This window comes from Ursus maritimus, unplaced genomic scaffold (genome assembly GCF_017311325.1).
Source record: "Ursus maritimus isolate PB19 unplaced genomic scaffold, ASM1731132v1 scaffold_16, whole genome shotgun sequence".
In the NCBI taxonomy this organism is placed as follows: Eukaryota; Metazoa; Chordata; class Mammalia; order Carnivora; family Ursidae; genus Ursus; species Ursus maritimus.
The window spans coordinates 46604269-46626227 of NW_024424008.1; the positions used below are offsets into that span (position 1 = coordinate 46604269).

The following is a 21959-nucleotide window of genomic DNA, read 5'->3' on the forward strand; positions in this document are numbered from 1 at the left end:
GGAATCAACCATTGCTTCAAGGAGCCCTGGTTCTTTCTCCTGAAGAATGGCACAGAAGCCTCGATCTGCTACGGAAGTGTCATCTGTGTGGGCCTTCCCGGCTGACGGAGCAAGGAACCATTATCTGTGTGATACCAGCCTGCCTGTGGACCCATATCTGAAACTGTTTTCCACGTGAGCATCTGCACGTACATTAAGATGGAGAGGAGTTCATGCAGAGGTCTCCAACCATAACCCAAATGTACGCACAGGCATTCGCAAATGCGAACTTCACAAGACCCTGGGGACGAAGATCACTGGAATAAGCACGCAGTCACCCGATGTCAGCTACCGTGAAAGGCGAGGAAGCAGGGAACCTCTAGGACACGTGAGTTTTGATAAATCTCTTGAAAACGGAGCCTTAATACTCCTGACATGCCTCATATTTTAACAATGATGATCTCACAAATACCGAGTACGAGGAGATTGAAGGTAGAGATAGGGGCTAGAAAAGCAATGCAAAAGGCAGCCACATTGGGCACGATCCGAAGTTAACTTCCGAAGGTGGCAAAACACTACATGACCTAATTAGGAATACGTGCACAACAGCTCAGGCAGGGCCATTGAGCTTGGCCACAAACCTTCTGCATATATGCGGCCCATGTCATTAGGTTCCTATTCTCCTGACTATCCTTGGGAAACTCTCTGCAAATCCCACCGAAGGTCTTAGACACGCCACAAACGTAAACTAGAACACTTACGTCCTTCTGGCGTCCGCAGAGTCACGAAGTCGTTGGTGTTATGCACTTTGCTGAGACACTGGACCTGCACTTTGACCTGATACGTGGTGTCTGGCTTCAAGACTTTTAATATGGTGTTGGTTTTATTGCTGTGGGTCTCCACGGTCTTCCAAATGCCCTCTCCAACCACCCTGGCCGAAAGAAGAAAGATACCGTCACATCAGAGCTGCATGGCAGCGCAGAGGACGCTGGGCTCAGGTAATGAAGAGCTGCTCTGTGTGCACACCACGAGAGTTTGCACAACAGCCAGTGCTGGTAGAAACTTCGTTTTCTTCTCTCATGGCAAAGATGGGACCCACCTGTAGTACACGTTATAGACACAAGCAGCAGAGGGCATTTTCTTGGGCCGCGTCCAGGTCAACGTTACGTCTCCAGAGAAGTCGGCCGTCCACTGAAGATTCTGTACTTTATATACAGTTAGTTCATCTAGAGAGATGAAGGGGGAAAGGGAAAGAAAGTGGTCTCTCACAAATGCTTGGGTTTCAAAGGACCCAAGAGGTCCCGTGATGTTTAGGCAGACCTACCATGATCTAGATTGTCAGGCCACAGTCAGCATCTTAAGATATCTTATCACAGGAAAAAAAAGAATCCAAACCTTCCTATATGACTTTGCCCAGGGTCTCCTAAATTTCCAGTCATGGTATTTTCCTTTCATTTCACCTCCTTGTCTACACAGGGGTAAGCCTGTTGCTCAACACAGAATTCTACAGGTCTGGCAACGATGTCATCACAGGATCCATTACTGCGACAGACTGAATGTTGTGTGTCCCTCAGAATTCATATGCTGAAACCCAATCTCCAATGTGATGGGATTAGGAAGCGGGGTTTCTGGGAGGTGATCAGGTCATAAGGACAGCGTCCTCATGAGTGACATCAGTGTCCTCATAAAAGCAACCCCAGAGAGCTCCCTCACCCCTTCCACCATGTGAAGACACAGGGAAGATGGCCGTCAATGAACCAGGAAGCTAGCCCTCACCAGATGTGAAATGTGCTGGTGCTCTGATCTCGGGCTTCTAGCCTCTGGAACTGGAAGAAGATAGTTTCTGTTGTCCATAAGCCCTTCAGTCTGTGGTGCTCTGTTAATAGCAGCCCAAAAGGACTAGGACGATTACTAAAAGCGTTCCAGACAGAAGAACTGTGTTCACCCCGCCACAAAGCCTGAGGCTCTGGGAGCATGGTGCGCCCACACGGGGTGGGACGTCCACAAAAAACAAATCCAAGACCAGAGTTTCCCTCACAGGGATGAGGCCAACCTGCATCAGAGGCAGGACAAGCCTCCCTTCACTGGGCGCTCCAAAACTGGGCAAAAAGCGGTTTCCCCTCAGACTGAGGAAAGGCTCACGAGGTTCTCGGCAGAGTGCCCGCGGGGGGTCGAGGTCGAGGCACTCACCGCTGCAGGCCCTCTCGTCACTCTCGTCCGAGCAGTCCAGGAAGCCGTCACAGCGCTCAGAGAGTACGATGCACGCCTCGCCGTCCTCGCACTTGAACTCCCTGCTCATACAGGTCAAGGTGCTGTGTGTGGCTGCAACACAGGGGACGGCACGTTGTGGTAACGGTTGATTGTGTTTAGGAAACGTAGTCTGTGTTAATCGGCTTCTGATTCAAAATACGCCTCTGGAACGAGGAGGAGTAACCCCCACAAGTGGCACTGGGATGCCTCCTTGTCTGACATGAACAACGGGAATCTGCCTCCAGGAAAAGGAAGAGCTTTGGGGTCAAATGATCTAGAGGGGATGCAGTAATTTACAGGCTCCACAGTGATTCACTGGAATTGGCCTACGTTCAAAACTTCTGTTCTAGAACAAGAACAAGGAATCCCATTTTCTCTCTGAGGCACTGCATCCGCTTCTGAAAACCACACTTTGAGATGGAGGTAGAAAAACTGGGTCATGTTCTCGTGAGAGAACCCACCTGGTCAACAGGAATGGATAACGAATCTAGAGATATGTTCCCGGAGACAAAAAGACACAGGGGGTTGGGGTGGGGTGGAATGTTTTAACAACTACCCTCAGCTGGTGAGTGCTTACATGAATGACGAATTAAGACTTAGCATATCGCTACTGTGGAAGTACAGACTTCAATTTAATATACTTTTAAAAGAGCTCCCTATTACAGTAAATGTCAATGAAAGAAAGGAAATGTGAGGCTTTTTATAAACTATAATCCCCCAGCTCTTGGAAAATCATTGTATTATAGAGCTCTGTGACATGCAGAACTGAAATTGGTTTGCCTTGGGGATATTGGAAGAGGGGGCTTGGTTACAAATGAAATTGCACTACAGCATTTAGAAAACGTTGGAGACCCACTAGTATAAGAAACCCAAGATGCAATTCGTCCTTCCATCTATCCATCCACCTACCCACCCATTCACCCACTTACCCATCCATTCAACAAGCCTACCCAGGATCCAAACACCCACCCATCTAGACAGCCATCTATCCACCCATCTACTCCTTCATTTATCCATCTACCCATCCATCCATCCATCCATCCATCCATCCATCCATCCAACCACCCATCTTCCCAACCAGTGAATATTCATGGAGGGCCCACCATGAATCAGGACTGTTCAAGATGCTAAGAATATGGTGATGTGTACAACAAAGGACCTACCTCAGAGAGCTTACTTTCTATTGAGAGAAACAGCAAACAAGTAAACAAACAACTCTGTGGTTTTAGATAGTGATGAAAAACCACAAAGAAACATAAAGAGAAGAACAGTAACAGAATGATGGGCAGGGGTCATTTCATACAGAATAGTCAGTGAGAAACTCTATGAAGAGCACTGTTCTGGAAAATACCAAGATCTCCCTCCCGAATTATTCCACGTGGTAGAATATATCCAAATAACAGGTGAGTAGTAAAGCTGGTGGGTGTTTGAGGTTTCTTTATGAAACATGTCTCAATGTTTTTTTAAAGTGGGAAAACAGGTTTTAGAAATGGAGAATACGGTTGTTATTAATCTCTGAAAATCCTTAAGCTGATAATTAAACAGATGATTAATAGGCACTTGGAAGAGAACGTGGTGGCCTTCAGGGGCCAGCTTCTCCAAGAAGGATCGTGCCACGCTAATCTCATTTCCTTTCTTGATAGGGCTCTCAGATTCATGGATTGAGAAAGATCGGAGATACAACACATCTTGATTTTAAGACCATTAACCAGGCAACATCCTTATGAATAAGGCTGATTTGGAACAGGTTAAAGAAACTTAAAGAATGCCGACTAATGAATTAATCTCACCAAGGAGGAAGGTGCTAGGTCCTATTTCATTTCCTTGTTAATTATTTTCAGTGTTCATCTTACTGTGCAGTTACTTATTTGGCTGAAATGTTCCTATTATGATTTGGGCAAATGCGGGATCGATCTGACCATTATTTTGATGTCCCAAAGGTCCACTTCAATTTTACCCTACTCCCTTGTTTCCCTCTGTTATTTCAGAGTACTCCACTATAAGAACTTTGAGCGTAGCATGATGAAAAGGTCACAACCTTGTGCAAAAAAACAAAAACAAAAAAAACAACAACTAAATAAATATCCCAGTCTGGTACTGACGAGGTGATCTCTGAAGCTGATTTTCCTATCTCTAAAATGGAGATAATCCCAAAACCGCAAGGTTATTATGAGAAACGAAGCACGAGTAATGGGGTCTCCTGCTCTCCAGAAACCCTCTCCGAGTGGTGAATCCCTGAGACTACTCACGACAGTTGGCCTCATCCTGGCCGTCCTGGCAATCTTGGTGGCCGTCACAGCGTTTCCAGTTGGGGATACACTTCTTTGGCTGGTGACACTCGAATTCAAATCGGTCACAGCGCCCATGGTGAGTGGGGATGGAGGCAGTCGTGACATTTGCTGGAAGAAAAGGTTTTGAAAATTCACTTTTTGGTACTGATCAGCGAGAGCAACCAACTCAACGTGGTAGGAAATGATAGTGCTTTCAGAATGATGACAGGGGCCAGGAGACAAATGTGAACTCTGGATAGGGAAGGCAGATTGATCCGACACAGTCATCTGATTTTGAAAGCTGGACCGCAGACAGCGGTAAGTGACTCAAGGGACCAGTGGAGGCCAAGTCCCATCCTAAGCTGTCACAGCAGAAAGCAAAGAACCCACAAGATGGACATCACACAATCTTCAAAAAGCTGGAAAATGCTCTCTGAACTGGCAGAGAAGAGGGAGAAAAGACAGTAAGGGAACAGATGGAAGAATGTTTGAGTAGCAGCAAGGTTCCCTATGTGCCCCGCCCCTACCAGCCCCACGAGACAATCACCCCGGACGTCACCCCCACAGAAGCCTGGAGGATTGTTACGTGGAGGGTAAAAAAGGGCTGGTTAGACAGGCCTAGTGAAGAGCAAGAACGCCATACTGAAGAGAGGGGGTTAAACCCACAGATTGCTGAATGCGAGGAACCCTGGTCCCCCATCCTCATAAGCCCTGGCAGGGACACCTTTATTCCCTAGGCAGTAGATTGTAAAATCTTCTCTAGGGAAACTGACCAGGCTTGGGAACAAATCCTCAAGCAACCCAGATCAAGAGTTCCCGGACCAACAGCCCAACCGTGAAACTCAAAGCTGACAAGCCTACCCATGTGCAGAATCGCTTGTGCTTTTGTCCCCACCCTTCAACACAAGCAAGCAACCGGAATTATCTGGGGAAAAACCTCTGGCGTGAAAGACAGAAATGAGTACAGACCCCTTCCCTGCAAAAAAAAAAAAGAACATTTGGAGGAAATAGAGACTTTGTAAGAAGAAAACCTCAAATATAAATATCTTTAATACGCTCAGAATGAAGAAATATCTATTTCTGCATGAAAAAAGGACAGGATGCCATGAAAAAGGAAGAGTACTAGACATGTCAAAGCCCCAAAAATTAAAACCATGGTAACCGTAACGGAAAACTCAGGAGCAGAGCTGGAAGACAGAGCTGAATCTTCCAGGAAACAGAGGGAAAAAAGATCAGTTACAAAATAGAAAGGTGACAGGACCGCATCAGAAGATCTAACGTATGAATGACAAGAGTTCCAGGAAGAAAGAGACGCTGCTTGGTGACGCTGGAGCAATGCCTTCAAAATTCTGAAGAATTGCTGACAACCTAGAATCCCAAACCCAGACCAACAACTATCACTCAATCCAAAGACCTTGAAGAAAAACACTTTCAGAGAAGCAAGACCTCAGCGATGCCTCCCATGTTCTGTTTCCCAGGGAACGTTCTGAAAAATGTGCTTTACCGAAAAATGGGATTAAACTAAAAAAGAGAGAGAAAGAGGGAAAGGAAGGATGAGGGAGAGAAATCTGGGATGCAGAAAACAGGATCTCCAACAGGAGAGAAGTCAAATAAGTCCTCAGGATGGAGAAGCCACACCCCGCAAGGCACGTGTGGCCCAGGCATAGAGGGCAACAGGCACAAACCCCAAGCAGCAAACTCAGAAGACAAACACATTGAAGGCTGTCCTCTCTGCGTCCTTGGCCTCTGCGCCACCGTAGTCACCGGACAAAATCTACTGGGGGGTGTACTCCAACAACACAAGGGAGCAAACCAACAAAAGCAAGACACAAGACCCCAGAAACAGCAACTCCAAACCAGGAGAAAGGCAAAGGGAGTTCCAAGGAGGGTGGTGAAGGCCCAGGGGAGGTGCAGGCAGTGGGCCTGGTCAACACTGGGCCCAGAGAGGAGGATCCGGGCTGCTGGAAGGGATACCCTCAAGAGAAACTCTGGGGCTAAGAAATCACTGATATGGTGACCTTGCGGAAAGTGACCCCCAGAAGCTACTGAGAGGGGGAAAGCATTAGCAGATGGCACACAATGACCTGAGCTAACAAATGAAACAAGAACCAATGACTAATTCTGGGATGTTGTGTGCATCCCATGGTTTTAACTAGATTTTCAAAGGGGCCTCTCCTACGCCTAGAACCCCTCTGCTAAAACAGGGTGCACGGGGAAAAGCAGTAAAAAATAAGGCTTTTAGAAAGCCAAGCCAAGGCGCATTGAGGCACTAATGCCTGGACAGTAAGGGGGCCGCCAAAAGGTTCCAGACCGAGGAAGGCAGGATCATGCATCTACACGCAGCCTCTTGGGAGGTAAACTCCAAGGGGAGAGGTACACGGCCCAGAGACCAGTTAGGAGACTCGCAGTGCAGAAACCAGATCCGAGAGCTGGAAACGACCCAAATTAAATTTGCACTGATGACGTACATACAAAAGAAATCACAGAAGCTAAAGGAAAGATGGAAATAGGAATCTGCACCCTGCATTGGGCAGGATTTGCTAGAGCCTGTTAATACCCTGCTCAGAAATTTCAATAACCTAAAGACAATTTTGAGAGGAGAATCGAATCATTAAACAGGTGAGCCTTGGGGGCCAAGGACAGAGATAAAAATTTTTTTTTTACAATTTGTTTTAATTCGAGAAGCATTTATAGGATGCTATTTGCCTATTACTGTAATAAGCACAGTGGGGGATTCAAAGTATGTGTCACGATTCCAAAACATGAGGTCCGTATAATCGCTTGGAAAAGAAAGATTCCCATGCATGAGATGACCAGGAAGCAGCACATGGCAGATCGTAGTGAAGAATCAAAGAGACAACAGGTACGTATGAGGCTGGAAAAGAGATCAGTGCCAATCCTAGGACTCAGTGAAAGCTCCGTGCTGGTGGGCTTGCAAGGGAAAATAACAGTGTACTTGCTCCAAGCGGGAATCTCAAACTTTAGTGGACCCAGCAGTCACGTGGGGAGCTCCTGAGCTCCATGCAGAAATCCTAATTCCGTAGTTCTTATGAACACCCCAAGTGATTCCATTACAGGTGGTCTCCGTTCCGTACTTTGATAAACACTGGTGACACAGCAAGGGCTCTTTTAGCTACAAAACCCATGCCTCCGTCTGCTGTGATGGGACAGTGGGTTTCACAGAGGGGGAAAGTGGGAGGGCAAGGTCGAGGAGGGCAGAGGTCTCTGATAAGGCAGACACTCTGCTGAAGGAGTATCAACAGAGAAGAAGCAGGTCTGTCCAGAGAGGATGAGGAGCCCGCCTTGGCAGAAGTGCAAAATAATGGCAGGTAAGAGGGATCTTGAAAATAGGACTCAAGGGTTGGGATCTATCTTCTGGACAAGGGAAAACCACTGATGATTTCAAACAGTGAAGCAATGGGGCGAATTAGTTTTAAAGGAGGAAGATGACTGCTGGTCTAGAAGTTTGCTAGGAAAAGGATCTGCAAAGCATAGAGAACTGTCTATTCTCTTACTCTAACCAAGTCAGAAACAGAATCCTGCTCAGGAAAGGATCCAGCACCCTTACCTCTGTTCTGCCTGCAGTTAAGGGAGCGCACTAGTCAGGGGTCTCAGGGTAGACTCCTGCCTCCCGCAACATGGTTACTGCCCACGCCTTCAGATGCCTCTCTGGGTCCGGCCACTAGATGGCAGTGCTTACCCTCCTTTAGCAGGATGGCCGCCAACTAGCCCGCAGGAAAATCAGGCTCTCCCCCCGTTGAGAGTCTAACACACACACGCAAACACTTCCCCCATCGTTCCCATTGTAATTTCCTGTGGAGAAGGAAGCAAAGGTGGCCCAACCGCAGCCAGGGTGGAAAGCAGAGTCACTGGCCTTTTCATACAGGAAGATGAGAAGGCGGTTAGAGGAGAGGAGACCCTCCAGCTCCGAGTGCCCCGGGTCTCCCTGCTCTGGAGGTGCTAAGCAGCCCGGGCCACAGAGCACAGGGTCCCAGAAGGCAGGGGGCACTGAGCCTGGCCATTCTGTGCCCAGGGCATACCCTGGAAGGTCCACTCTACAAAGGCAGGTGCCGCAGGAGCAGGCAGGGAGCACTCACCCGGCGAGGGACAGGCTTCTTCATCCGAGCCGTCTGCACAATCCCGGTACCCATCGCACACCCAGCTGTCCATCACGCACGCCCCACTGCTGCAGCGGTAGTAATTGGGCAGACATGTAGAAGGCCCGGGAGTGGGGGACGGAAGAATACGTGAATCTGAGCAAAACACAAGCAAGCAAGAATGCCCCAAGTGTGACAAGACGCCTGATCTCAGACCAAAATGTGCCCCAAACTTAGCATGGACGTCCCCGCTGGAGCTGCTCCAGCCCAGGGAGGCCAGCGTCAGGCACGGTTCTGAATAGCAGCTCATGTAAAATTCATTTATAATGGGGCATCAGAATAGACTGCAGCCTCTTCCCTTTTCGGAGCAGATGCACCTAACCCCTTTCATCTGATTTGGGCTACTATCTGAGTTTGTTTTTGCAGGGGCTCAACAGGGGCTCGATGTTTCTGCAGGCTGAGGGAAGGAAGGTGACTCAATGCGCATAGTAGATGGGAGAGCTCACGCTGAGGCTACACACTGCTGGTTACAACTCCATACAACTCCACCGCGGCTCCCCTAAGACCTAGTTCAGGGAGGAGGGCATCAAAAAGGAAGGTAAGCAGCGTGCGCTCCACACCAGTGCTCCTGGCATGCAACACGGCCCTGTATCACCTAGGGATCTTGTTACAATGCAGATTCGGACTCAGAAGGGAGGCCTGGGGTGGGGGTCAGAGACCCTGCATTTCTAACCAGCTCCAAGATGTGGAGCTGCTGGTCCGCAGGCCACGCCTGGAGCTGCCAGGCTCCAGAGCGCTCACCGTGCCTGCAAAATACGGCACATGTGACCCTAAAAACAGGAGAAACCAACCACGCTGCTTTTAAAGTGGGAGGGGGTAGAAAAGAACTCAGAGGGTTGTGCCCCCAAAATCGCTGAATGAGCCCAGCCCCGAGGAGACCAAATTCAATTCTATGCAGAAAGGGGGCCGTATGTGCTGGTGTGTCCCAAGACCCTCACCTCCGCAGTCCCTCTCATCAGACCAGTCGCCACAGTCGTTCTCCCTGTCACATTTCCACCTGTTGGGGATGCAGTGGCCATTGTCACACTGGAACTGGAAGTAGTGGGAGCAGTTCGGGGCTTCTGTGGGGTTTTCTGGGGAGATGAACCGCACCGTCAGTCAGCTGCCCTGCACCAGTGTGAACAAACACACCAACCAGACAGACACAGCCTCCTCAAGGCCCAAGTCCCCGGGCAGCCTGCACAATCCGACCAGACACAGGTAAGGCAGTTCTTGGACCCAACTTCCCGGATCCCAACTCATGCTTCTCTGAGCCAGGCATCTGGACCTTACGAATAATACCCAACCTTTTAATTCTGACGCTTTACCAAAGGAATGATATATCTACTGACTCTAACCCAACAGTGACAACGACTCTATGAAGTTGTGAAATCTGCAACTTTTAGGGGAGGAGAGGGAAGCCCTCTCCAAAGATTTACCGTAATTCCTTTCCCGTATTTCTTAGACATCATGTGAACTTCCCAACGAGGGAAAGAAAAGGAACCAGAATACGCATCCCCCAACACTGACTGGGGGCAGGCTGCCACTTCCAGACTCAATTCTCTACACAGAGACTCAAGAGCTGGCAGGAACCAGTGCTGAGGAAGGACAAGGCAGAGCCTGCACTGGAGTGGGCTGAGAATGGCCTCCTGAACCACAGGCATCACTGTGACCAGAGATTAGGGACGAGAGGCTGCAGGTCCCAGATCTTACCGCAGCTGGCTTCGTCGGAGTAGTCACCGCAGTCATCCATGCCGTCGCATTTCCAAATCAAGCTGATGCACACTCCGTTCTGGCACTGGAAACTGAACTCATCACAAACCTTGTGGAACTCGGGGTCTTGGGCTAGATAAGGAACAAGCACCATAAATTCCAGGTTACTGCCATACTGAAGAGCTCCAAGTGGGACACTGCTTGGAAACAAGACAAAGAGCAACTGTCCTCCACCAAGAGATACGCCGGCCACAGGTTCCCTGATGGTAAAAGCCAACGAAGACCTACCCCCCAATAGCTCAGAAGGTGACTATATTGGGAAACAGGTCTTTAAAGAGGTGATTAAGTTACAATGAGGTCATTAGGGTGGACCCGAATCTAATAGGACTGGTGTCCTTATAAGAAAAGGAAAGCAAGGGGCGCCTGGGTAGCTCAGTAGTTGGGCATCTGCCTTCGGCTCAGGGCGTGATCCCGGAGTCCTGGGATCGAGCCCCACATCAGGCTCCTCCACTGGCAGCCTGCTTCTCCCTCTCCCACTCCCCCTGCCTGTGTTCCCTCTCTCACTGGCTGTCTCTCTGTCAAATAAATAAATAAAATCTTAAAAAAAAAAAAAAAAAAGAAAAGGAAAGCAAGACACAGGCACAGATGGGACACTGAGGGAGAAAGAAGGCAGCCATCAGCAAGCCAAGAAGAGGGCCACAGAAGAACCAACCCTGCCTCCATCTTGACCTCAAGCTTGTGGTCTCCAGAACCGTAAGAAAATGCATCTCTGTTGTGTCAGCCACCCAGGCTGCAGTCTTTGGTGACGGCGCTGAGAAGGCAGGAGTGGCTACCACAGGCAGGGCCGTTTTAGGAGCGGGGCTACGGCAGTGCACCAGACAAAGGCCCTGCTCTCGTGAAGCCCACACTCCAGCAAGGAGAGACAGGCCATCCAGTACATACACAGTGTGCAAAGCGGTGACTAGAGCGGGGAAGACCCCTGGAGCCAGGCAAGGGTGCTACAGAGGGATGGGTGTGTGGAAAGGGCTGTCGGAGAACAGACTATCTGGGCCAAGACCTCAGTCCTTCCACACCCTCCCCTCATATGGACACCAACAACCAAAGAGCAACAAAGGCAAGTCTTTCTCAGAAAAGGGCCAGACTGGACCCTCGAGCAAGACCCATGAACCAGAGGGGCCCAGCCCTTCACAGTGTCTCCAGGGCCTCGGTCACCTCCCCGTCCCCCCCCCACTCACAGCATCCTGCGAACGCCACATCCTCGTCTGAGCCATCACGGCACTGGACGATCCCGTCACACACCATGGAGTGGAAGAGGCATTGCTGGCGGTTCTTGCACACGAAGTCCATGAAGCGTGTGCACAGGGGCTCTGAAAAGGGTCCGGGACGGGGAGAGGGCCGTGAGCACTTGGGACTGGGGAGGTCCCTCGCAAACCCTGAGCAAAGGCGCCCTGGTACAGATGCGCCCTCAGGAGACAGCAGGAAGAGCCACCATTTAGGGGGCACTGGCTGTGTGCCGAGCCCTGAGCTACAGCTCCTGACCCAGAAGCTCATCACTGAACTCTCAAGACAATGTTATGAGAGCTTTTACTGTCCTGGTGTCACGATGAGAACAGAGGCGATGGCAGCATTGAGCATTTTGCCAAGAGTACCCAGCCAAAACTGACATCCAGACCTGTCTGACGTCATCACTCAACGATCTTAATCACTAGCCACAGAATAGACTCTCTACTCCTGTTTCTAGAAAGGACTAGAGTTATGGACTGAATCGTATCCCTAAAAATTCATGTTAAGGCCCTAATCCCCGGGATAACTGTATTTGGAGACAGGGCTTTTAAAGAGCTAATTAAGGTTAAATGAGGTCATCCATGGCGGGGGAGGTGCTGATCCAACAGGGGCAGTGTCCTTCCAAGAAGAGACACCGGGGATGCGGGTACAGACAAAAGGCCACCCAGGACACAGCCAGAAGATGGCCTTTGGACTCGAACTGCGACATCAGCCTGCCCCTGGGTCTCCAGCCTGCCAGCCTACCCTGTAGATTTGGACTGGCCAGCCCTTCTCCCTCCACGAACGGATTCCTGAAAATAAGTCTCTCCCTAGAGATACACACATTCCAGGGGTTCTGTTTCTCTAGAGAATGCTGGCTGACACAACCAGAGAGTGAATTCTCCGGGGTGTACGAGTCCCACAGTCTCTGTCAATGACTTCTCCACGCTGCTGCTCTTGCACGGATGTGACCTGAGATGACACGTAAGCAGGTTGTGACTGTGTTTAAAGAAAAATCCATTCCCTAGAACAGCTTACGTCCAGCCAGCTTTCCCCCACAGGCCAGTCTGCCAACCCCGGCATCGCGACATCGTTCTCAAGCTGGGCTGCCCGTCACATTCACCTGCAGCACTTTAAAAAAAATCCCAATGCCCGGGCCATGCTCCAGATGAATTACATCAGAATGGGGGGGGGAAGGGGGGGGCGACCCAAGCACAGTATACTCACAGATGAGCACTACTGACCCAAGACAACCTCTATGAGTCCAAAGGAAACTGGGACAAAAGAGTCACCTGGCTGGAAATGTTACCCAGGCAACACTAATAAAACCAATAAAGTAGGAGAAATAAGTGTTTAATTCAAAACAACGGGTCGACTCCTGGAACGTACTGCAACTAACCAACAGCGCTCACTGAGCTACCACCTATTCCGCGATCGCCCCACTGCTACCCCCCTTATTCCTCTTCACCCAAACCACGGTGCCCTGCTGCTGACGGCCTCTCAGAGTCCTGCCTGAACTCGGTTAAAAGCTAACCCCTGGCAGTTTACTGAGGAAATGCTAAGAGGTAGTCCAATATATGCGCTTCCCTGGGGCGGGGAGAGGACTCACCGCAGTGCTGTTCGTCCGCACCATCCGAGCAGTCCCGCAGACCGTCGCAGTGCTTGCTGGACGGGATGCATGTGCCGTTCGGGCAGCGGAATCCATTGCACTTCTTCTCTGAAATGCAATTCGACACCGGAAGAAAATGACGGACAGGAAACAGGCAGGCACTCACATGCGTCGTGTGGGTAGAAAGCTGCACACCCCTAAGGAGGGCGGGTGATTGGTAACCGCGGCCACAGTTACCCGTGCGTGCACACTGTGCCCAACAATGCCATTGTAAAAACGTAATCTACCCACACAAGGGAAAGATAAGTACAAGGTTATTCATTGCAATGCTCTTTGTAACACAGAGAAAACCGCCTACGTGTCCATCAGTAGGGAACTGTGCAATGCCTTATTGTACATGGAACACAAGACCGTCATAAAGGCACTGAGGAAGCACTCTGTGAAAATGTGTCCTGGATACACAGTTATGTGAAAAAAACAAGGTACAAAACAGCAGGCCTAGCATACTACTTGTATAAAAGAGAACAAAAATAGGCAGTACATTTAAATTTGCACATATGCACAAAAATGTCCTAAAGGGATACAACCATAACTTCCTATGTGGACAGGGTCAGAATTTGGCAGATGGGGAGAAAAATATTTACCATACAAATCTTGATGCTTTTTTTTCCCATTTTGAACCACAAAAACGTGTTACCTACTCATGAGCACATATTTTTTAAGAAAAGCTTCAGTGAATAAAAAAAAGGGGACATGAATCCTGATAATAAATCTTGGTCTTTTAAAGCTCTCATAAATCACCATTAATTCTTCGGGAATTCTAAACCAAAGCCCTTTTGGAGAAAGTCCATCCTAGAAATGTTAAGAATCCTAGGTTTCGCACTTAGTAGAGAATTCTTAGCATGAGGTAACCCTCTCTCCTGAACACAGAGCTACTGCCTGACGTTAGGCTTAAAAGTAAATTCTTGCAGGTCAGTCATGGCCACTGCAAACCCAGCTCTTAGGAGAATGGTTCCAGGAGGGTCAGATGTAAGGCAAGAAAACGTGTTTCAATCCCATAAAAAGTCATCATGGAATAGGAAGTTATTCAAAGGACATCAAACAGAAACACTGAGTACCATGAGTCAGGGAAATGTTTAATGTCACTGAGTATAAAAGCTTTTTTAAAAGAAGTATAAAAGTAAAATTACACAAGACAAACTCCCATTCATTAAATCAGAGAAAACAGCTGAGAAGATAAAACGTAAGCTCAAGGGAGACTGGGGAAACAGACACCATGCTACTGAGAGAGATGCTCTGGGTATCACTTAGAAACACAATATGGTGCATCTGACCCAGCAATGCCATACTGAGGAACATACCCTAGGAAGCAGCTTCAAGAAAAAATAAACCTCCATTTCCAAAGAAATGGATAACTTTACTACGTGTAGTAGTGTAAAACTAAAAACACTCAAATGCCCGACGAGGAAGAAACTAAGTCAGAGAAACACAAAGGAAATATGCACGTGCCTTGAAAACGCTGACCACAGAAAAATACAGACACAGGCAAACATCTCTGTTTAATACTCTGACATGAGAGCAATAGGGTATACAACATGTGGACAAGGACTTCAGTCCCATGAAGATCTGGAACATATGGTGGAAAGTAAGAGGAAATATACATATAGGTCTCTGCCTGGTTCCTGGCACAGCACTCGAAACTCTTCCAATTCCCCAGGGGACAGGAGTGTCTCGTGTTCTAATGGAGCAACTCTGGTTGGGCTCCTGTGTGGCTTTCGGATGGCGGCTGGTCACCAGGAAAACCATGCCATGATAAGAGGCTTGGAACTTTGAGCCCCACCCCAGATCCTCTACGAAGACGCAAGGGATGGAGACTGAGTTAATGATCAGTCATACCTATGCAATAAAGCCGCTATAAAAATCTTAAGAGTAGGGGGCTCGGAGACCTTCCAGGTTGCTGAGCACAGAGATGCTGGGAGAGCGGCAGGCCTGGACAGGGCACGGAAGTCCCACAGCCCTTCTCCATTCCTTGCCCTACGCATCTCTTCCTTCTGGATGTTCATCCCAGCCGTTATCATATCCTTTTCTAACAAACTAGGAAACGTGTTTCTCTGCGTTCTGTGAGACGCTCTGGTAAATCACTGAACCCAAGGGGGGGACCCGGACATATAAGTGGTCGGTCGGAAGTAGAGGTGACAACTGAGGCTGGTGACGGGCATGGGAAGTGGTGGGCAGTGCTGGGGACGGCGCCCTTCGCCTGTAAGCCCTGACCCCATTCCAAGGAAGACAGCGCATAAGGCATGAGTTAACTGGAGGACCCCCAGCTGGTGCTGAGGAAAGTTACTTGGTGTGGAAAACTCACGTGTGGCGGCCAAGAAGCCCTGGAATGTACTCTCTGCGCAGATACTGACAGCACAGGAGAAACACGGGGATTTTTTTCCTACCGATATTACGGAAAAAGGATAACGACAGAGAAACTTGAAAATATTTGGTATAAAAAAAAATTTTATATATTGTGTTTCTGTGGTGGCTATTTTATGAAGGTAAGTGACCACCCTAGAGTTATTTTTGCCATCGGTTATGCTGAGAAAGTCCTGCTTTTGGGGTGGTAAGCCATTTTCCCACAGGACCGTAAGAACTCTTAGTCATAAAGCATGCAATTTACACAGAAATCGTTGGCTAATTTCTGGCGGAACACTGGTCACTTCTGTGTGTGGTGACTGTATTCAGCACTCTGGGTGGGTACACTGGCTTCCCTTCCTTTGCTTCAAAGTTGTTATGGAAAAGCAATGAGGCAAAAGCGTGCCTGCCAACGAGGTCGACACAACACACCCTCGACGTCCTCTGGCCGTGCCATATAGAAAGTGAGAGGGTGTGTTTGCTTGTCCACGTGGGCACCTGGGCACAGCCGAACAGTATTCCAACCCCTGGCCCATCTGTTGCCTCTTTTCCCGAATGGCAGACACTAGGGACGCTCCAGGTGAAGGCCAAAGCATGGGCATTTACCGCAGTTCACTGGGTCCTCGTCAGAACCATCCTGGCAATCCATGTCACCGTCGCAAGCCCACCGCTGGGGGATACAGTGCCCGTTGTGGCACTGGAAGTTGGAGGTCTCGCACGTGTGATAGATGGCTGTCAGCAGGAGAGAAGAGAGAAAGTGTCAATGCCACCCTCACCTCCGCTCCTCGACCAGCCACCATGGAGCCGAACGAAGAAAGACTGTACTGGGTAATAATTAGGCATGGACCGGAGTGCCGGAGTTCCTCCCTGGGGAGGAGCTAGGCACCCGGGGTGGCCCTGAAGGTGGGGTGCAACCTCCTAATTAAGCAAGTCACCTGACTCTGTGAGTCTGTGAAGTTACACACGCAGAGATGTACAGGTTTAAAAACCACCTACGACGTGAGGGGTAGTCCCCATTCACAGATAAGAAACAGCCTTAGAGGGGCGCCTGGGTGGCTCAGTCGGTGAAGCGCCTGCCTTCGGCTCAGGACATGATCCCAGGGTACTGGGATCGAGCCCCGCATTGGGCTCCCTGCTCCGCGGCGAGTCTGCTTCTCCCTCTGCCCCTCACCCCCCTCTCATGCTCTCTCTCACTCTCTCTCGAATAAATAAAATCTTAAAAAAAAAATAAAATAAAAAGAATTAAAAAGAAAAGAAACAGCCTTAGAGAGATGAAGAAACTTGCCCACATTCACAAAGACGATGCAATAAGAGCACCTGACTCTCCGAGTCCAAAGCCTGGGTGGCTCCTGCTCTGTCCTGCTACTTTATCTTCTCACATAAACCCTGCAACTCATCCAGATTCTGTGGGCCAAGGACAGGTGTGTGCTCCGCACACCGGCTCTCGACTGGGTCCAACCACTCTCTGGGGGCCTCAATTTCATGATCTATATTGACATATAAAGACCCTTGTAAGCGCCGAAAGGCTTACATTTGATTTCCTAATTCTCAATAAACGACCCAATTTCAAATGTGGAAAACCTCAGATGCAGAGAGCACAGAAGACTTATCCAAACTCACACAGAAAGGTCCCAGGACCTCCTCGACTTGTCTAACTCTCTGGACACTCAGGAGTGACCTCTACTAGCCCACAACACATGGTGTCCACTACAATCATTAAAAGAAAAAGACGCAAGTGAAACAGTGTCGTTGTTATACACCCACAGCCTTGTTTGCAGACATGGGCTGAGGCCACCTGGAAGTCCTTTAGAAACGTCTCAAAATCCTGGTCAAAGACTAGTCGAATGCAGAGTATTTGCCTCAAACCCAGCCAGCGCTACTAACCACCTCTCCATTAGATTTCCCCTTCCTCTGCTAAAACAGAAAGCTGTTTGTGTCTGTTCATTGCTGAATGAAAGCCCGGGCTGGCCTTGTTTACTACGGACATAAAATAATACAACCGAGATAGATGGGCTCTCTGTTAGCTTAACCGTGTGGACAGGATGTCTTTGCAGCAGACGAGGCAGAACAAACCAAAGTGGGTTATTGAGTGAGTACTATAGTTACTTATTCAATCAAGACGGTTGGCAATTGCTACTCAAGGATTGGGAAAATTGGCTTCCAATGCCCTCTAGAATTTCTACTGAATTTGAGGCTATTTTGTGCAGCAGTCTGAAATACAAAGAACCTGATTTTTCAAACCACTTGAAAACAAGTGCTGGTCCATTACCTGTTGTCTTATCTCTCTGAAGATCAAGGCTATATGCGTAGCCTGAAAATGGGTTGATAGGAAGTTTCAATATTTTGCAACCTTTGGCACTCAGAATCCATCAAACATCTTTTTTAAAATATATTTATATCTCCGATAAGAGGAGAATGTATACGTTGCACATTACGTGAGTTTTTGCATCAGTAACAGCCACTGCCTGGAAGACTTTTGATCTGTAGGTATCACAAGTCTGAGAGCCCTTGAAAACATTCCTCAGCAAAGCCTTGCTCCCTTTCATAAAATATAGTGTTGCCTAAGCTCACTGCCATATTGATCTACTTGTTATTATTCATCTTATGCATTTCACTTTTAACTGGAAACAATTTCAGAGTGCTAATGGAGTTTCCAAATGACCATTCTGGAAGGCATGCTTGAGATCTCCAAAATCTATCACAGAAGCTGAGCTCGGAAAGACTAATCAGTTTGTACAATTTCATTTAAGTGGCCAGGTATGAATGGAATTATTAAAACATTCTCTTTTTCTGAATTTTCCCATATTCTGAGTAACTTATTAGCTCCCTGACACCGAGTGTCTGGTAATACATGTTCAATTATTACCTTTTCCTTTTAATTATAAGGACAGAAGAGACTGACCTTAATACAGACTAAAGAATGGTGGGAGAAAAAAAATAAGAATCCTTCGCACAACAGGAATCATTGTGACTGTGAGAAAGGATGGGCAAATGGGGTAAATGACCATGAAATTAGAGGATCGGGGTTTCTAATAGAGGCCATCATCCTACACCTTACGCTCTGACTTGGACAGATCTTCCTTGATCAGCAAGACCCTCTGGAACACCTGACCAAAGCAGTAACCAGATACAAGTAGGGCAGAAGAGCTGGATGAATTCACATGGTGAGAAAGCATTGCCCGCATTCATTACAAAGCACTGGACTACGAGGAGCCAAAGGGGGGGGGGATGCAACTATCAATACAACTTGAATGATGAATCACCCCAAAATAAGAACATAAAGCATAAAGAAAGGGCCCTGAAAAATAAAAGGTAGACTTTGAAAAAGAACCAGTCAGAAATTCTGATAAAAAAATACAGTTGTGGAAATAAACATAGTTCAGGGGATGTGTGAAACGGCCAGTTAGATTCAGCTGAAAAGAGAATTGCTGAACTGGAAGAGAAGACTGAGGAAGTAACTCAGATTCTAGCAGAGAGTCATAAAAAGGCTGTGAATACAAAAACAGGAAGCATGAACAATAGAAGGACACAGCCCAACAGATGGCTGAAAGTAACCACTGAAGACGGGACCGCAGAAAGTAGCAAATAGAGTGGAAAAGATCATGGCTGTAATTCCCCAGAATTGGTGAAAAAACAAATCCTCAGCCTCTAGAAGGAAAACAAGAGGAGCAGGACGAATAAAAATAATTTCACCTAGGGAGGGGAAACTGCATAACAACAAAAACAAACAAACAAAAACCTACAGGTACCTGGAGAGAAAAGAACATCTGATTGTTGTTTGAACAGATCACCTGTCAGGAGAATTCAAATCAACACAGAAGAGGCCAGAAGGAAACAGAATAATCCCATCAAAATACTTAACGGAAAATCACTACCAACCGAGAAACCCAGATCCATCTGAATTCATTACTGAAAGTGAAATAAAGACACATTTATAGAAACAAAATCTTGGGAGAGCTTACTGCTTACAGACTCCTGTTGCAAGAAACAGAGGAAGATGTACGCGGAAAGGAGACATCACGTACAAGAAGCAAACGGCTACTAAAATATAATAATGATGAATATTAGGATTCTTAAAACGTACAACTAAAATACGAAATATGTATGGAGTCCGTTCTCAAGTCCCTGCAGGTCTAGGAGAGGGCAAAGGTACTACACAAGGACACATAAGGTGTCTGACCGTAGCTGCCGAAAGAACAAAAACCAAGTGTTTCCGCTCGAAATCAATGCAGGGAGGTGGGGAGAAGGGAATACAGAGAAGTCAGTCTCATGGAAAAGAAAAGGCAGGGAGGAGAAGAACAGAGACCACACACAGGAGCTGAGGCCGACAGGGAGTCCGCCGACCCTGACCGATTTTCTCTGGCTTTGCAGATGACTTAGTTTATTAGGTCAGGAAAGGAAGGGACAAGCCACACATCCTAATGAGCTCACAGCTGACTGCCAACTATTCTGAGATGACGGGGAAGAAGGATCATCTTTATAGGTTTGGAAGAACAGTCACTGGAACAAGGGAGCAGGTGACGTGCAAGCACTTTACATTTTCTGCAGATAGCCCCGCCAAAAAAAAAAAAAAAAAGAAAAAATCGGAGAGAAAAACCAAGAGTCTCGGACGAACCCACCCATAGAAATGAGTTGTTAATTCACCCCGGAGGAGCGGCACATACTGCTGAAACACAAAATTGACTAATGTGGTTGTGCTAACAAGATGTTCAATCATTCTGCAATTTACAAACTGAAATGCCCAAGTGCACCCCCCTAATTTATTAACCAATTGTCCACCCAAGCCCAAAGCTTCCAAACAGCACTCTGTGGTTCCTGGGCTGGCGGCAGTTCGTTCACGGCCCCTGGCTTTTCCTCCTTCCACCAGCCACGTTTGCATCTGGAGAGAAGCCTTTCCCCGCAATCCTTCCAGAAGCAGAGGTACAAAGACACTGAGACTGGGGCGCCTGGGTGGCACAGCGGTTAAGCGTCTGCCTTCGGCTCAGGGCGTGATCCCGCCGTTGTGGGATCGAGCCCCACATCAGGCTCCTCCGCTATGAGCCTGCTTCTTCCTCTCCCACTCCCCCTGCTTGTGTTCCCTCTCTCGCTGGCTGTCTCTATCTCTGTCGAATAAATAAATAAATAAATCTTTAAAAAAAAAAAAAAAAAAAAAAAACAAAGACACTGAGACTGCCCCAGGAAGGACCAGGGGCAAGTTTAGGGTAAGTTCATATGGAGACAGAATTTGGTAAGATCACAGATCATCCTGTATGATGATACTACATTTGAGGAGTATTAAATTGCCCAATCGACAGAAGTTCTTGCCAGGTGCTGGGCAATGAGAGAATACAAAGGAGTCAAAGGTCATTCCTGCTCTTCAGGAACCAAATCTAAACCAAAGCACAACAACAGCCGTCTTTTTATTTGCTTTTGCAAATTATTAGTAGGCATGCTTTGAGCTCCCGGGTGCTGGGCAGTGTAGGAACTGGTGGGGTATGTGGGGTCAAGGGAGATTAAGACAGGGGACTTGGGAGGCCTGCCGCAAGAGTGATGGCAAGTTAATGCAGTCACAGTGAATGCAAAACAAAGCCTAGAAGCAGATCTGCCATCACCACGAAATGGTTACATGAAATAACCTTAGCCCCATCACTGGAGGGATTTAAGAGAGAACTGAGTGATCATTTCTAGAGGTTGCAGAGAAAATATACTCATCAGGTACTGGGATCAGTTTTTATTTCTCCCCAGTTTCCCCAATTCCTTGCTCTCCCCATTCCACCATACTGTAAAATGGGTCTCATTCGTTCATTCATATAAAGCGGTGTAATGAACGTGAGTGAACCTATCACCCACGACAATAATTAGAACATTACCTCCACCTCACACCACCTAGCCTTCCTCTCATATTCCCACGCTGTTCCCAACTTTATTTTTCATGAAATCTTACCCAAAACGGGTGCAAGCAGAGTGTAGGTCTGCACTATCTGGGCAACTCTCTGATGCTCCATTCGAAAGCAGGAGCTAGTTCAATGCTACTCAACGTGTGGTCCCCAGACCAGGGGCCGTCTATAAACCGTGTCTTACTGATCCTGAAGAAATAAGCTTGAGCCAGAATGAGAATTGACCATATCACTCAGGGACACTTGCTTAGTTCAGTGAACACTTTTTTCACAGCAAGACCCACAGCAAGACCTTCTCAATGAAGAAAGCAGGATGTCGCTTTACCTTTCAGCACAAGGTCATCAAAGCCCAGCTCTCCGAGCCGCGCGCAACTAGCTGATGGCTAAGGTCCATTTCTCAGAGCCTAGAGTCTACGATCGCACAGGGCTGCAGGGCTAACCAGCACACACACACATACAAACA

The 21959-nt window shown here is 47.9% G+C and overlaps 1 protein-coding gene across 1 annotated transcript in view; it reads right to left on the reverse strand.

Moving 5' to 3' along the window:
- Positions 1-21959, reverse strand: part of SORL1 (sortilin related receptor 1) — a 154159-nt gene that overhangs the window by 27820 nt on the left and 104380 nt on the right. The window contains exons 27-36 of the mRNA XM_008690173.2: positions 16227-16352; positions 13221-13328; positions 11584-11715; positions 10349-10480; positions 9595-9729; positions 8597-8752; positions 4479-4628; positions 2170-2301; positions 1079-1205; positions 741-910 (exon numbers count right to left, since the gene is read on the reverse strand). Of these exons, the coding sequence (XP_008688395.2) occupies positions 741-910; positions 1079-1205; positions 2170-2301; positions 4479-4628; positions 8597-8752; positions 9595-9729; positions 10349-10480; positions 11584-11715; positions 13221-13328; positions 16227-16352 (1368 nt within the window). The remainder of the gene's footprint in view (positions 1-740; positions 911-1078; positions 1206-2169; positions 2302-4478; positions 4629-8596; positions 8753-9594; positions 9730-10348; positions 10481-11583; positions 11716-13220; positions 13329-16226; positions 16353-21959) is intronic.